Source organism: Hemitrygon akajei, chromosome 1 (genome assembly GCF_048418815.1).
Source record: "Hemitrygon akajei chromosome 1, sHemAka1.3, whole genome shotgun sequence".
Lineage (NCBI taxonomy): Eukaryota > Metazoa > Chordata > Chondrichthyes > Myliobatiformes > Dasyatidae > Hemitrygon > Hemitrygon akajei.
The window spans coordinates 188,965,231-188,979,316 of record NC_133124.1 but is presented as its reverse complement, the minus strand read 5'-3'; the positions used below and the strand labels follow the sequence as shown (position 1 = coordinate 188,979,316).

General features: G+C 43.0%; 1 protein-coding gene across 1 annotated transcript in view; it reads right to left on the bottom strand.

Moving 5' to 3' along the window:
* Positions 1-14,086, bottom strand: part of snrnp200 (small nuclear ribonucleoprotein 200 (U5)) — a 63,254-nt gene that overhangs the window by 3,381 nt on the left and 45,787 nt on the right. The window contains exons 30-42 of the mRNA XM_073057042.1: positions 13,255-13,415; positions 11,407-11,634; positions 9,102-9,293; positions 8,332-8,510; positions 7,423-7,574; positions 6,525-6,633; positions 5,073-5,181; positions 4,768-4,957; positions 3,202-3,366; positions 2,899-3,020; positions 2,624-2,767; positions 2,350-2,526; positions 27-187 (exon numbers count right to left, since the gene is read on the bottom strand). Of these exons, the coding sequence (XP_072913143.1) occupies positions 27-187; positions 2,350-2,526; positions 2,624-2,767; positions 2,899-3,020; positions 3,202-3,366; positions 4,768-4,957; positions 5,073-5,181; positions 6,525-6,633; positions 7,423-7,574; positions 8,332-8,510; positions 9,102-9,293; positions 11,407-11,634; positions 13,255-13,415 (2,089 nt within the window). The remainder of the gene's footprint in view (positions 1-26; positions 188-2,349; positions 2,527-2,623; positions 2,768-2,898; positions 3,021-3,201; positions 3,367-4,767; positions 4,958-5,072; positions 5,182-6,524; positions 6,634-7,422; positions 7,575-8,331; positions 8,511-9,101; positions 9,294-11,406; positions 11,635-13,254; positions 13,416-14,086) is intronic.

The following is a 14,086-nucleotide window of genomic DNA, read 5'->3' as shown; positions in this document are numbered from 1 at the left end:
CTTGTCTTTCAGTAAATCACTCTCACCTTTTGATGTTTTCTTTATCGATCACCTCATAGGAAAGCTCAATGTTAGGATACCGGTTACAGAATCGGGCAACGTCCATCATCTGTGCATCGGTGAGCTGAAGGAGCATGTTGCGCTCATCGTCCTCCATTTCCATGATATCGAAGATACTGTCAGTCCCCTGCAGAAATATCACTGCGCATTACTCAAGAAGCACAGACCTTCAGTTACAGCCAACATCAGTTCTCAAACCAAAGCAGGAAAGCAGACTTTGAAAATATTCATATTCATAACTGCAAAGCCTCAAGAGTTTACAATATACACTAGATGTTCATCCCTCTCAAAGTATATCTTAACATCTCTCTAAGGTTCAAAGTAAATATGTGTCACCATATACAACCCTGAGATTCATTTTGATTCATTTTCTTGTGGGCGTACTCAATAAATCCATGACAGAATCAATGAAAGACTGTACCAATTTGGGTGTTCAGCCAGTGTGCAAGACACAAACTACAAATATAGAAAGTAAGAAATAATAATAAATAATTATCGACATGAGATGAAGTGTCCTTGAAAATGGGAACATTTCAGTGATGGGGCAAGTGAAGTTGAGGAAAGTTACCCTCTTTGGTTCAGTTGAGGGGTAATAACTTCCTGAACCTGATAGTGAGCGTTCTGAGGCTCCTGCATCTCCTTCCTGACGGCACAATGAGAAGAGAGCATGGCCTGGGTGGTTGGGGTCCCTGATGATGGATGCTGCTTTCCTGCAACAAGGCTCCATATAGATGTGCTCAGTGGCGGGGAGGGCTTTACCCAAGATGGACTGGGCCATATTCACTACTTTTTGTAGGATTTTCCATTCAAGGCCCTACGTGCTGATTCGTCACCACCTTTGATTCAGCTAATGAGTGATGTCATCAGTAAACTTGAATATGGCATTGGAGTCGTGCTTAGCCACACAGTCAAAAGTGTGAACTGAGTAGAGCAGGGGACTAAGCACACAGCCTTGTGGTGCACCTGTGCTGATGGAGATTGTTGCCAATCTGAACTGACTGGAATCTGCAAGTGAGGAAATTGCTTTACAAGGAGGTATTGAGGCCAAGGTCTTGAAGCTTATTGATTAATTTTAGGGGGATGATGGTATTGAATGCTGAGCTGTAGTTGATAAAAGAGCATCCTGATATATGCATCTTTGCTGTGTAGATATTCCAGGGCTGAGTGAAGAGCCAATGAAATGGCATCTGCTGTGGACCTGTTGAGCCAGTTGGAAAACTGCAATGGATCCAAGTCGTTTCTCAGGCAGGAGAGAATTTTATCACTGTGAATGGAAGTGCGACTGGATGATAGTCACTGAGGCAGGTTCTTCTTAAGCAACTGCATAAGTCTGCTTGAATCAAGTGGGTACTTCAAACTGCTGAAGAGAGGGGTTAAGGACTCAGTGAAGACTCCAGCCAGTTGATCAGCACCAATCTTTAGTACTTGGCCAGGTACCCATCTGGGTCAGATGCTTTTCGTGGGTTCCCCCTCCTGAAGACTGCTCACACGTCGGACTCAGAGACTGAAATCACAGGATCATGGGGGGCTGTGGGAGTTCATGATGTTTGAACAGTGAAAGTGAGCATAAAGTCACAGAGCTCATCTGGAAGCAAAGCCTGTTGTCACCTACGTTGCTTGATTTTATTTTATGAATCAAGTCCTGCTACAACTGTCGAGCATCCTTCATTGATTCAAGTTTAGTCCAGAATTGCCACTTCGCCCATGAGCTTTCTTGTGATCGTACCCGGACCTTGTGTAACTTTCTTGGTAACCAGACTTGAATCCTCTGATCTGGCCCTCAGCTGACTGCAGATCTCACGGTTCATTGAGGGCTTTTGGTTGGGGAAGAGTGAATGATTTGGTGGGGTCACACTCAACTTCAACTGTTTTTATAAAGTCAGTGACAACCATGGTGCACTCATTCAGATCCACAGATGAGTCCTTGAACATGGCCCAGTCCACCAACTCAAAGCAATCACGTAGCAGTTCCTCTGCCTCCTGTGACCACCTCTTTGTTGTCCTAATCTCTGGAGATTTGCTCTTTAGCCTATACTTGTATGCAGGAAGAAGGACAGCCAAGTGATCAGATTTCCCAAAATACAGTCTGGGCATGGAATGGTAAAGTCAATACAAGACTGCAACTAACTGCACTGGAAAAGCAAAGTAGTCTGAAATTCGATATTACAGACCTGTGTGTTTAGTTGCACGGTTACTGTATCATTTAAAACCATGGGGGTCCAACTACAATGTGGGCAGATGTGACCCTGGTAATAGGTCAGAGCACTGGGTACCCTGCCATGATCTTACCCTGTCTGTACAGCGTTTGACATGCTCTGATGTGAAGTGTGGAAGTTGCTTCAAGTACGAGTCCTTGGACCACATGGCTTGGGTTACCATCTGGGCCAGCTCCATCGCAGCCAGAGCTGGACTAAGCCAGCCGTTGCTGGACAGCACGTCCACACAAGCTTGGATTAAGCGGATCGCCTGGAGGGAAGAACAGTGCATGTCAACAAGGTTAAGAAAGTTTTACCTTATCAATCACATAAACAACCAAAAATCTTGCAACACTACTGCTTCTCACCTTGCTGAGAATCTCCTCTGTGTCAGACTGTAGCTCAGCACTCAGCTGCATGCGGGAAAGGTGGGCCTGCAGGAGGAGGTTCGTCTTCACGTGTGGGTCATTGAATTTCGGGTTGTTCAGCTTGTGAGGAACCTTCTGGTACAGCTGTATTAAAGAACACAAGGGACGAGGAACACAAAACAGTAAGTGCATCCGTTCATCCTTCAAGTCCAACCAACATCCTCGTCACTGTGACCTTCCCCCTGCCCCACCCAGCAGCGTCTAATAAACCTGACCTGTCGCAGTAGATTGTCCTCATGGTGCCTGATGGGGATGTTTTCATACTCGGCTGCGTTGGAGATGATTTCAATGAGGCCCCGAATCTTTGTTTTGGCGTTCAGAGACATACTGAACAGCTCTGGAAATCAAAGCACAAAAGATTAGTTTCATTCTGCAGCATGGCTGACACCACTGGTCTGGGCATGGCCGAGCGGTCCACCACCTTCAGTGTGTCTGAGGTATAATCCGGGAATCAGCCCACAACACAGGAAGTGTTACGAGAATGGCACCCACAATAAATCTGCTATTACAAAGCTTACCAATGGTGGTGTAATTGATGTAATAATACGCTGCGATCATTCCCAAATTCAGTGGGGCCACATCCATCTCATCCTCTATGCTGATGCATTTGGACTGCTCCAGGTCATTAAGGGTATTTTCCACCAACTGTGAGAGATGATCCGAAAGATGTCGGTGGGACACACCTGCAGCATCAAAAACAGTAAGTAATTACTGCTAGCCTGGAGTCTTATAGATAAGAACAATTCTGGGTCTACTGCATTTAGACAACCTTACTCTGACCACTAGAAAATTAATTTTAAAAAGCAAATTCAAATAAGGTATCCCTCAGCTCATTTAATACAACTTATATTTCTCCTGAGCCAGAATCATAGAGCTTTACAGCACAGAAACAGGCCCTTCAGTCCATCTAATCTGTACCATACTAGTATTCTGCCTAGTCCCACTGACCCACACCTATAGCTCTCCATACCATTTCTATCCATTGCCTGTCCAAACGTCTCTTAAATGTTCTAATCGAACTTGCATCCACCAGTTCCACTGGCAGCTCGTTCCTCACTCCAGCTTATGACATGGACCAATACCATTAAGCAAGGAGTCCAGGACCCCAGGGGGAACCCCTGCATGACAAAGTTACCCCTAGGCTCCCCTTAAATATTTCACCTTTCAGCTTTAACTTTTGACTTCTAGTTCAAATCTCACCCAACCTCCTTAGGAAAAAAAATGCTTGCATAAGCCCTCTCTATACCTCTCATAGTTCTGTATATCTCAATCAAATCTCCCGTCATTCTCCTATGCTCCAGGGTCAAAAAATAATCCTAACCTATTCAACCTTCCCTATAACTCAGGTCCTCAAAACATCCTTGTACATTTTCTCTGTACTAATTCAGTTTGCAAGAACAGAGCCACAAACTCCACAGGACTCTGACTTCTCTACCGTGGGACCGAACTCAGCAAGCAGGCAACCGAACAGTGGCACAACATACAGCAAAATTTGGCTCACTTCCATCCATAGTTAAGATATCAGTATGTTGCTCTGTGGCACAAATGAGGTACAATTAAAATCTAAGCTTCTTGCCGGTATTGTGAAGCATTTTAAAATTTGTATCTGTGGTCTAAATAGTAGCTGAACAGGAAAGGAGGAAGAAAGAACCCACACTTGTGTGAACGCTTTCACAATTCTCAGAGTTCTACATCACCAAAGTGTAGTCGCTGCTACATTCCAGTATATATATAGGGGCAGAATTGTTCATGTTTCCACTTAACGACCAGATCATGTTTATGTTGTTTGAGGAAAAGGATGTCAGCATACCAGATAGAACTCCATCATTAGTCTACAATTATCGTTCAATTTTTTTTTAACCATCAACTCTAAAGATCAGAAAGAACCACACTGATCTGAAAGATGGTACCTATGACATTGCCACAATGCTTCGGTCTCACTGGCACTGGCACCCCTTGGTCAGATGATTTCATGTTTAAACTCCACTCCATAATCTAGGCTGGGACTCCAAGATGCAAGTGCCAGTGAAACAATTTTGCTAAGTAATCCAAAGTTTGCTTTAAGTTTAATCCGTATAGCACACCCTGTAAGTTGTAGTAATTTGGATTCTGGGTCATTCTTCGGTAAAGGAAGGTCCAAGTCAGATAGTCCACAGCATCTTGCTTGTTTTCTATGGTTTTGGTGACAATCTCAGCATTGAAATGGTCGTGCAGGCAATGGTCAAGATGGGACTCGACTGGTAGTGGCTCATACAAGAACTTCTTGAAGAAATCCTGGAACGAAGAATGAATGCAAGCTTTGGTAACTTTGTAGATAAGCGTCAGCAACTTGAGCGGTCATTCAGAGCTACAACAAACGTGCACTTTATTAAGAACCTATTGTGCTCACCTTTTTTGAGCCCTGACACATTATTACACAGCGTCCTTCATCATCCTGTAAGGGCCGGTTAGCACGTCCCACCATCTGCAGAACATCATAAATGGGATAATCCACATACCTAACATAATGAAAATACAAGTCAATTGGAACCCAAGTATTCAGAAGTCTGCATATTTTCTAAGCAGATTTGCTTTCTATTTGTGCACTAGAGATCATGATCAACAAATCATCTACTTCTGAAAACTGTCAATCTGCTTCGTACAACACACTTGCTGTGAACCGTCGATATGCTAACTGGAATTCTTTAACAGATCAATAGATAGATCCAGTGATCAAGATAATGCTGAACAAAATAAAGTACACTTGGATCTAAATATGATATAGTACGGAAATTAAAGAAATATTAATCAATTGGGACTGGATTGGGAATAACTGAGGATGTTCATAGCTGATGTATTAGATTTTTTTTCAATAAGGAGGTAGGTGACTGGGTTGTACTGCTAGGGAAGATGGTAGAAACAGATAAGACACTAATGTTTAGGAGGCATTTAGAAAATCAAATGAACAGGCAGGGGATAGTTTATGGACCTTATGCAAGCAGATGGATGAGTTAGATTAGGCTGACAGGCCTGTTCCAGAGCTGTACTAAATGTCCAAACACAAGGAGCAGTGTTCACCATGAGGAATAACATAACCCATGGCATTTCACTAATATTTATTCTTAGATCCTTCTGCTCCTTAAAGTAGTTATGAAAAATAGGAACAAAAGCCTTTGTGTTGGTGAGATAAAGTGCATAAAGCAGCACAAGAATAGAATGGACTGCTTCTGCTTCTCTTGGAGAATCAGAATCAGGTTTATTAACACTGTGAAATGTACTTGTTTTGTGGCAGTAGTATGCTGCATTATAAAATACATAGTGCAAAGTGTTCATTGGTGCATGGATTGTTCAGAAATCTGATGAAAGGAAGGGAAGAATTGAAGGGTAGGTCTTCAGGCATTTGTGCCTCCTCCCCAATGATAGTAACAAGAAGAGGGCATGGCCTGGATAGTGCAGATCTGACAGTGGTATCAAAAATCATGAGCAGACAATGGGAAAGTTTTCTTGCAGTGAGGCTTAAAGTTCGTTTTGAGAGGATATGTGAAAGAACTTTTTAAAAAGTAGAAATATGCTAAAGTTTGGGACACAATACCTGATAGACCAAGTTTTGTTAAATGGAACTAATGTCATTGTTGTAATCATCGGCAGGGCCAGTTTCTGTGTTCAAATTGCACAGCTGTTTGAGACAGTTTTAAACTACAATAAATAAAGGAAAAAAGGGACCTCGGGAGCAGCAAGAGTCAATTTAGATCATCTCTGATGTTGCAGTGTCTTTAAACAACATTCTCAAAAGTGTTCCACTTCATTCTCTTAAAGTTTGGAAATGACTGAGATAGCAAGTCCGTAAAATGGAAATACTCACGCATGAATTTTGCCATTATAGTACTGAGTATCCATGATGGTGACAAGGTGGGAGGAGATATTCATTCCCCAACACAGACTACGAGATGCCACCACCACCTGCACGGCACCTGGGAGCAAAGATGAGCAAAATGAGGAAAAATATTTACAGTCAAGTATTTTTAAAGACACATGTAGTATTTGTCTTTTTAATGGATGAATGTAATGGAGACATTTTTGTGTCAAATAATGAAAACATGACTATGGAGAGAGTGAGTGTGGGTGTGGGAAGGAGAGGAAAAAGGGGGAGGAGAAGAGCTGGAACAAGAGAGAATTGTCAGAGTGTGGACAGGACTCCTGAGAAATTAGACATGGCCCCACGTGATAAGACAGGTCCTGAAGGTTAAGATGAGCTGGCCAAAACCGTGTGAAATGGAACAAAATCATAATGATTGTAGAGCTCAGTGGGTGAAACAGCATCTGTGAAGACAAAAGGCATGCTGACATTTTTTTCTGTTCTCACCCTACGTCAGGACCAAGAAGAGAGAGGGATGAGGAAATCAAACAAGGGACAAGGGAAGCGAAGAGAGATGAAGTGGTAAATGTGGGCTCACTTTTAACATTTAAGAAAAACTTGGGACAGGTACATGGATGAGAGGGGTATGGAGGGATATGGTCCAAGTGCAGGTCAGTGGGACTAGGCAGAAAAATGGTTTGGCACAGCCAAGAAGGGCCAAAAGGCCTGTTTCTGTGCTGTAATGTTCTATGGTTCTAAGAGTGGAAGAAAAGGCAAGACTTAATTATCCATTTGGAAAGAAAGCACTGTTAAAAGCATTAGATACTTTGATTTGATTTATGTGATGCATTTGATGATTCTAAAACCAAAATGAACCATGTTTTGAGAGTAAAATGGGTCTTACCAGAACGGAAAAGCTGTTCCACAATCCTACGTTCTGTCAGGTTGAGTCCCTCGTGTAGATAACCGACTCCATTAGCAAGAGTCTCCTTTAGTGTGTTGTCATTGAGTTTCTCAAGATATGGAATCAAGTCCTTTTCTGTACAGTGCAGAAATCTGGAGACCAAGGAAGAAAGCAACATGACTCTAGATCAACTTGATCAGTGACACCCAGCACATATCCTCTTCCAAAAAAAATATAACACCAAACTAGATATTGGGGTTAAACCTAGCCTGACTGAAGACTAAAGTTCAGGATAAACAAGATATCACAGTATTATACCCAGAGCAGAAACTGTTTTACATAAAAAGGTGCCTTTTGAGCCATCTGCACCACTCACCCAGAATATCACAGATGATCTACCACATTCATATGCTGCCCCCACATCCCTCAGTTCCTGAAAAAGCTAGAAAGCTATCAATCTGTGTTGAATGAACACAACAGAGAACTCACTAGATCGTGTGCAAAGAAAATCTCATCTCAATCCTAATTGACCTATCCTTCTGAGACCAAAATTTCCAGATTCCTCAGCTAAGGGAAACGCTCTTCCTATATCCACCCATCCAAGCCCTATTAGATTTATTTTTAAGAAGTTTCAACGATACCTCCTCTCATTTTTCTAAATTCTAAAGAACAAAAATCTTGTCTATTCAATCATTTCTTCACACAGAAACCCTGCCATCTCTGACCAAGTCCCGTGAATCTTTCCCACTATGACATGTAGATCCTTTCTTTAGGAACCAAGCTGTACACAATATCCAAGGTGATTTTATAATTGTAATAAGACATTGCAATTCCTGTACTCATCCTCCTGCACTGAAAAAGAAAGACTATTTAAAAAGAACATTTTTTAATAAAGTTAACACAACTTGCCTTTGTGGCTGAATGTCAGCAGCACAGAACGTCAGGATATCGATGGCTGTCAGCCTGGTCTGCTTGCGGGAGGGGACAAAGACAATGACTGGTTTCTTGGGCGAGTGCTTCATGATGGCATGGTAGACAGGTTTGGACATGGACAACAGACGTGTCTGAGTGTGGCTGACATTGAAGCCCTGCAGAGTAAAAGATTTAAGAAACATTAATTGTTTCCTCCTCCTACACCTCAGCCTCAATAATTTTCTCATGCAGATACTGCCCCTTAATAGGGTATGAATTCCACAGGGATACTCGCCCTCCAGTACTGTGTTCAAATTCCCATTCTTTACTGCGAGCCAACAGTATCACAACACTGAACCAAGTACCACCCTCCTCCTGCCTTCTTCAATAACATGCACTTTGCATCAGGGGTTCCTGGATAGCTATTAGGCACTGAGTGTTTGGCTCATCAATCAGGAATATGGAGAACTACTACTGCAACCCTAACCCCCACGTTTCACCTACAGAGCTCCTTCAACACTAACTTTGGGAGAGAAGCACATCAATACAGTTCAATTACTCAAAAGCTTTCAAGGGATGCAATAAAGAGAATACACAAAATTCTCAGTTTCTTAAGAGGCACTGGATCACTTTGCGTTCTTCTAGTTCCTTGTGTTGTAATCAAGTAAATTTTGACTAAATATTAGAAGCTTTAGGAATGGATTAGACCAAATTGTGACGAGCTGGTGATAAGTCTGGCTGTGCTCCCTGCGGCTGCACCACCATACCTGTATGTGCAACTCCAGTGGGACGGGCCGCACGTTGGGATGGAAGTTGAAAGTCGCTGTGGTGCTGCAGCCAAGCCAATGTGCCACATCTTTTGCATTTGATAACGACGAACTTAAAGCCACAATCCTGATCGGCCGCTCAATCTGGGAGGAGATGTATCGCATTCGGGAACAAATAACTTCCAGAACGGGCTAAGAATGGAGAAAATGAATAAAGGTATCAGAACCCACAGGGGGTTGTACTGTTTTATCCAATTATCAAATTAAGTTTTGCATCCTGACTGTAATTTCAACCAGTCAATTTATAGTTCATATTTAGTACTAATAACTATCCTTCCTACACATTTTTCAGCAATTTCTTAGGTAAAATTCTGAGTAATGGAGGGGGGGGGGGGGGGGGGTGGGGCACATTGCCCATCTTCCAACAACTGGTGAAATAATCATAAGAACTCCATTTCCCTGATCTGCTTCTTGTATTCTCGTATATGCCCAGTTTCAAAGGTCAAAGTACATCCATTATCAAAGTATGTACACTATCTACAAACTTGAGATTCGTCTCCTTACAGGCAGCCACAAAAGAAGAAACCCAGAAGACCAATTTTTAAGATGTGCACAGAGCAAAGTAGATGCAAATTGTGTAAGCAGTAAAAGTAAGCAACGGCATTCAGAATGAAGTGAGTCCACGGGCACGAAGCCCAGAGCAGGCCTACAGCCCTAGTTCATCATACGGTGGAGTAAAGTGTGACTGCGCTTGCAGACATGAAGTCAGGAGCAGGCCCACAGCCTCAGCCTTAGTACAGCAAAGAGTGCTGCCTCTGGTCCCAACACACTGCCTTTTCAATCCATCTGGCCTGGGGTTTAAATTGTCATTCCTCATCCTAAGACCTGCGTTCTGTTGCATCGATACCCTCTGGGCCTGGACCCTGCCACCATGATTTGGCCCGTACCTGACCTTTCCAAATTGGCCCAGCGCTTAGACTGATCAGACCTCATTCTCGGTTTTGGAGGGCAGGCTCAGAAACCCCTCCGCTTTCCATGCCCCAACTCCGTCTCGACCTCACTCTGACCACTTCCACTTGAACTTGACACCCTGACCTCTTCAATCTGGCACAGTGATTAATTGGCAAAGACTGGGTTCTTCATCACTCTTGGACCTGGGCCCTTCTGCTTTTATACGCTGTTGGGCATGGGCCCCACCGTCTCGATTTGGCCTATACCCGACCTCTCCAATTTGGCCCAGTGCTTAGTTTGGCCAAACAGTCGGTCATTCCTCACTCTTGGACCTGGCCCCATCACTCTTTTCTGCCGCTTCGAATTGTCTGCAAGTCTGCACCAGCAACAGCCAAACATTAGCCTATTCTCCACACTTGGGCATGGGCCCCATTTCCTTGATTTGGCCCATATACGCCACAACCATCCTGCATCCTGAAGACTTCAGTTCACACCATAAAAATGCCAGGTCGTACAGTTCAAAAACTCAACTTCGACAGGGGAGTTACAGGCTATTGATTGTAGTGATCATTTCTGAGAAAAAGTCTGATTAATAAAGTAGTTTACAGTTTTGTTTGCTGCCAGCAAGTTGCAGAAATTATTATTTTAGAACTTCAATCCCTGTCCTGCACCATCTCTATCAACAGGCCTCACCACCCTCTCTCTGTTGGCAGCACTCTTATTTATGCTTTTCACCTTCTCTTGGTTTTCCTCTCGCCATCATCAAATGAAAACCTCTCTGATAATAACTTTTCGGGATGGGGGGTACAATGGTCCATCTTATTGTGTGCTATTTTTCATTGATTCTATTGTGTTTCTTTGTATTTACTGTGAATGCCCACAATAAAATAAGCCTCAGGTCTGTAGATGGGACTTAAATAATAAATTTACTTTGAACTTTTGAGTTAGTAGAGCTGCAACCTTACCACTCTAGAGGCCCGACTTTCTGCCTGCAGTTGTAATCGTGTGGGATCCCCCTGGCTACCTCGTGTTTTTCCCCACGTCCCAATTAAATGTTAGTTGGTTTGTTAATTAAATTTCCATATTAAATTGCCCCAAGTATATAGATGAAGGTTAGAATCTAAACTCTACATTCTAGAAAGAACAACTGGGATATAGGGACTGGTCAAATACGATTACGTTTGGATCAGTGAAAAGGTGTGGATTTGGTGGGCCATGGGACTGCTTTCTATGCTGTATGACTCGATATATCTAGTGTCAATCAAACTGTTTCTCTGTCTGATCTGCTGAGTATTAACAGTGAATTTTACTTTTATTTCAGATCTCCATCATCTGCAGCTTCTGCTTTCCTTACCCCGTTCTCTCCACCAATCAGATGAACTTCATCCACTACAAAGAGGTTTACGTTCTGGACATTTTTCCTCTGTTTCCATCGCCTGGAAAGGATGTCCCATTTCTCTGGGGTGCTGATGATGATGTTCCCTTTGCCCAGCAGTTTGAGATCTGTGCTGGTCTCCCCAGTTAGCAAGACAACTTTCTTGCCCAGTTTTTGTTGAAACTTCTCATACCAGTCTGTATAAACCTGAGGAGGCAGAATCACTGTTTGGTTACGGTACAGAGGAAATCCATTTGCAACAACAATCCAGTTAATCCAACTTCCCTACCCCCACCCTCGCCCCATTGCCATGATATTCATCCAGCTCCATTTGAAGCCTCCACTCTTCTCCCAGCAGTGCGATCGTCACTTCTCGTGTCACACCTTTATTCTTTGTTCCCAAGTTTTTAGTTCTTCTCTATAGCTCCATGATCCAAAACAAATCCCATTGCAACCTCCTCTGCTCCACGAATTCCAGATTTTCCAGTCTATCCACATAATTACACTTCATTATTCCCAGAATCATTTCCGTGTATCTTTTTTGGACTCCTTTTAAATCCTTTACATCTATCCTTACATGCATCACCCAGAAATGGAAATAATACTCTGACACTCAGACTATTCAAGACTCCAAGCATCATGATATCACATCCACTATTAATCCCAATCAATATCTGGTTAAACCTGATCAGCATAGGAATGTGATGCACAGTGCCTTTGTTAAAGTAACTCGACCTTCACTGCTAGTGGCATAACCTTCCCTAGGAAGGAAGGCTGCAATATCCAAAAGCCATAAGATATAGGAGCAGAATTCAGCCATTTGGCCCATCGAATCTGTTCCACCATTTCATCATGGCCGATCCATTTTCCCTCTTAGCCCCAATCTCCTACCTTCTCCCTCTACCACTTCATGCCCTGACCAATCAAGAATCTATCAAATCTCTGCCTTAAAGACTTGGCTTTCACAACCGCCTATAATAATGAATTCCACAGAGTTCTCTGGCTAAAGAAATGCCTCATCTCTGTTCTAATCATTTTTGTGAACCTTCTTTGAACCCTCTCCAGTGTCAGCAGATCCTTTCTAAAATAAGGGCCCCAAAACTGCTCACAATACTCCAAGTGAGGCCTCACCAGTGCTTTATAAAGCCTCAACATTACATCCTTGCTTTTATATTCTGGTCCTTTCCAGAATAGCCAATATCCAATCATAGAATGGTCACGAACAATAAATACCCAAGGCCACAATACATGGGCATTGTTCAATGGCAGGCAGAGCAGCAAGGAGGCATTCTGGGAGCTGCACTTACTCACCGATATGTTCCACGATTTCACTGATCATACCTCCTCATTCAGACTTTAAGCATTGACCAAAAAGAGCCCAGTCAACACTGACCCTCCATTTAACAGGACCAGAGACTTTAATAACAGGTGCTGTCACCTCTCAACTGATGTACTTAACATGCAAGTGTAATTATCTCAATTTAATCCAGGTATAATTTGCCTCTTCCTCTCCGGGAGGCGCCGAGTCTCCTTTCTCAGGGACGCTCAAAGAACAGGGAGCCATTTGTCCACTGCGAGATAGGTGCAGAAACCTGTGCTAACAACCTAGCAACTTTACCACACTGGACCACCAAGTTGCAGCAAAATAGCTTCTGCCCTGGTTGCATAGTACATCATCTTAAAGTACTAATTCAGGTACATCATGGAAATATTGCTGAAATACATACTCTAAATTATAAAGGAATCTATTTCTGAGAACAATCAAAACAACATCTGAATATGTTTTTTTTCTTTAATTTCCAAGACGTGTTGATCACACAGTTTTACCTGGTCAGCAAGAGCCTCCATTGGAGTAATGTACACACAGCGGCCTTCAGAGTTCTGCAAGAGCATTCGCAGGATAGCAAACTCCGCACAAATAGTCTTCCCACTGCCCGTGGGGGCCCCGACAAACACATTGTCGTCACTGTTATAAACTGCGTTGAAGACTGGAAATAGGCAAAGAAATATTTCTCAACTGCGATTTTATGACCACAGGCTGTCAATCAGAATGAAGCAAGCAGAACAGAAATCATTCAGTTAAACCTCTCACGTGCAGCAAGTGGGGGCAGGTGTACGTTCACCACCCTCAACTTCTGTTGCTGCAATTAGGACCATCGGCTATTTCAAACATCAGGAAGGAAGGAAGAATATGGTAGGAGAGGAGTGGACCATGGAAGATACAAGGAAGAGGGGCACCGGAAGGAGATGATGGACAGGTGATGAGAAGGGAAGGGGTAAATGAGGGATGGAGGTGGAGTCAGAATGGGAAATTGAAAAGAGAGGAGGAGAATGGGGGAGAAATTACAACAAGTTAGAGAAATTGAGGTTCACACTGTCAGATTGGAGGCTACCGATTTGGAACATGAGGTGTTCCGTTCTCTCCAGTTCCTCCAACCTGGCAGTAGAATGGGAATGGGAAGTAGAATTAAAATGCGTGGTCACCGCGAAATCCAGTCTGTTGTAGTGCTCAATGAAGCAGTCCTTGTGTTTATGAGTTCAGAGCCTACCCTACAGGAGGACAACTTTATTTTACTTAATTAACTAAATTAAAGACATCTAGAATTAAAAGGTTGTATCAGCATGGTGACCATGAAACCATCAGATTACTGCTTTAACA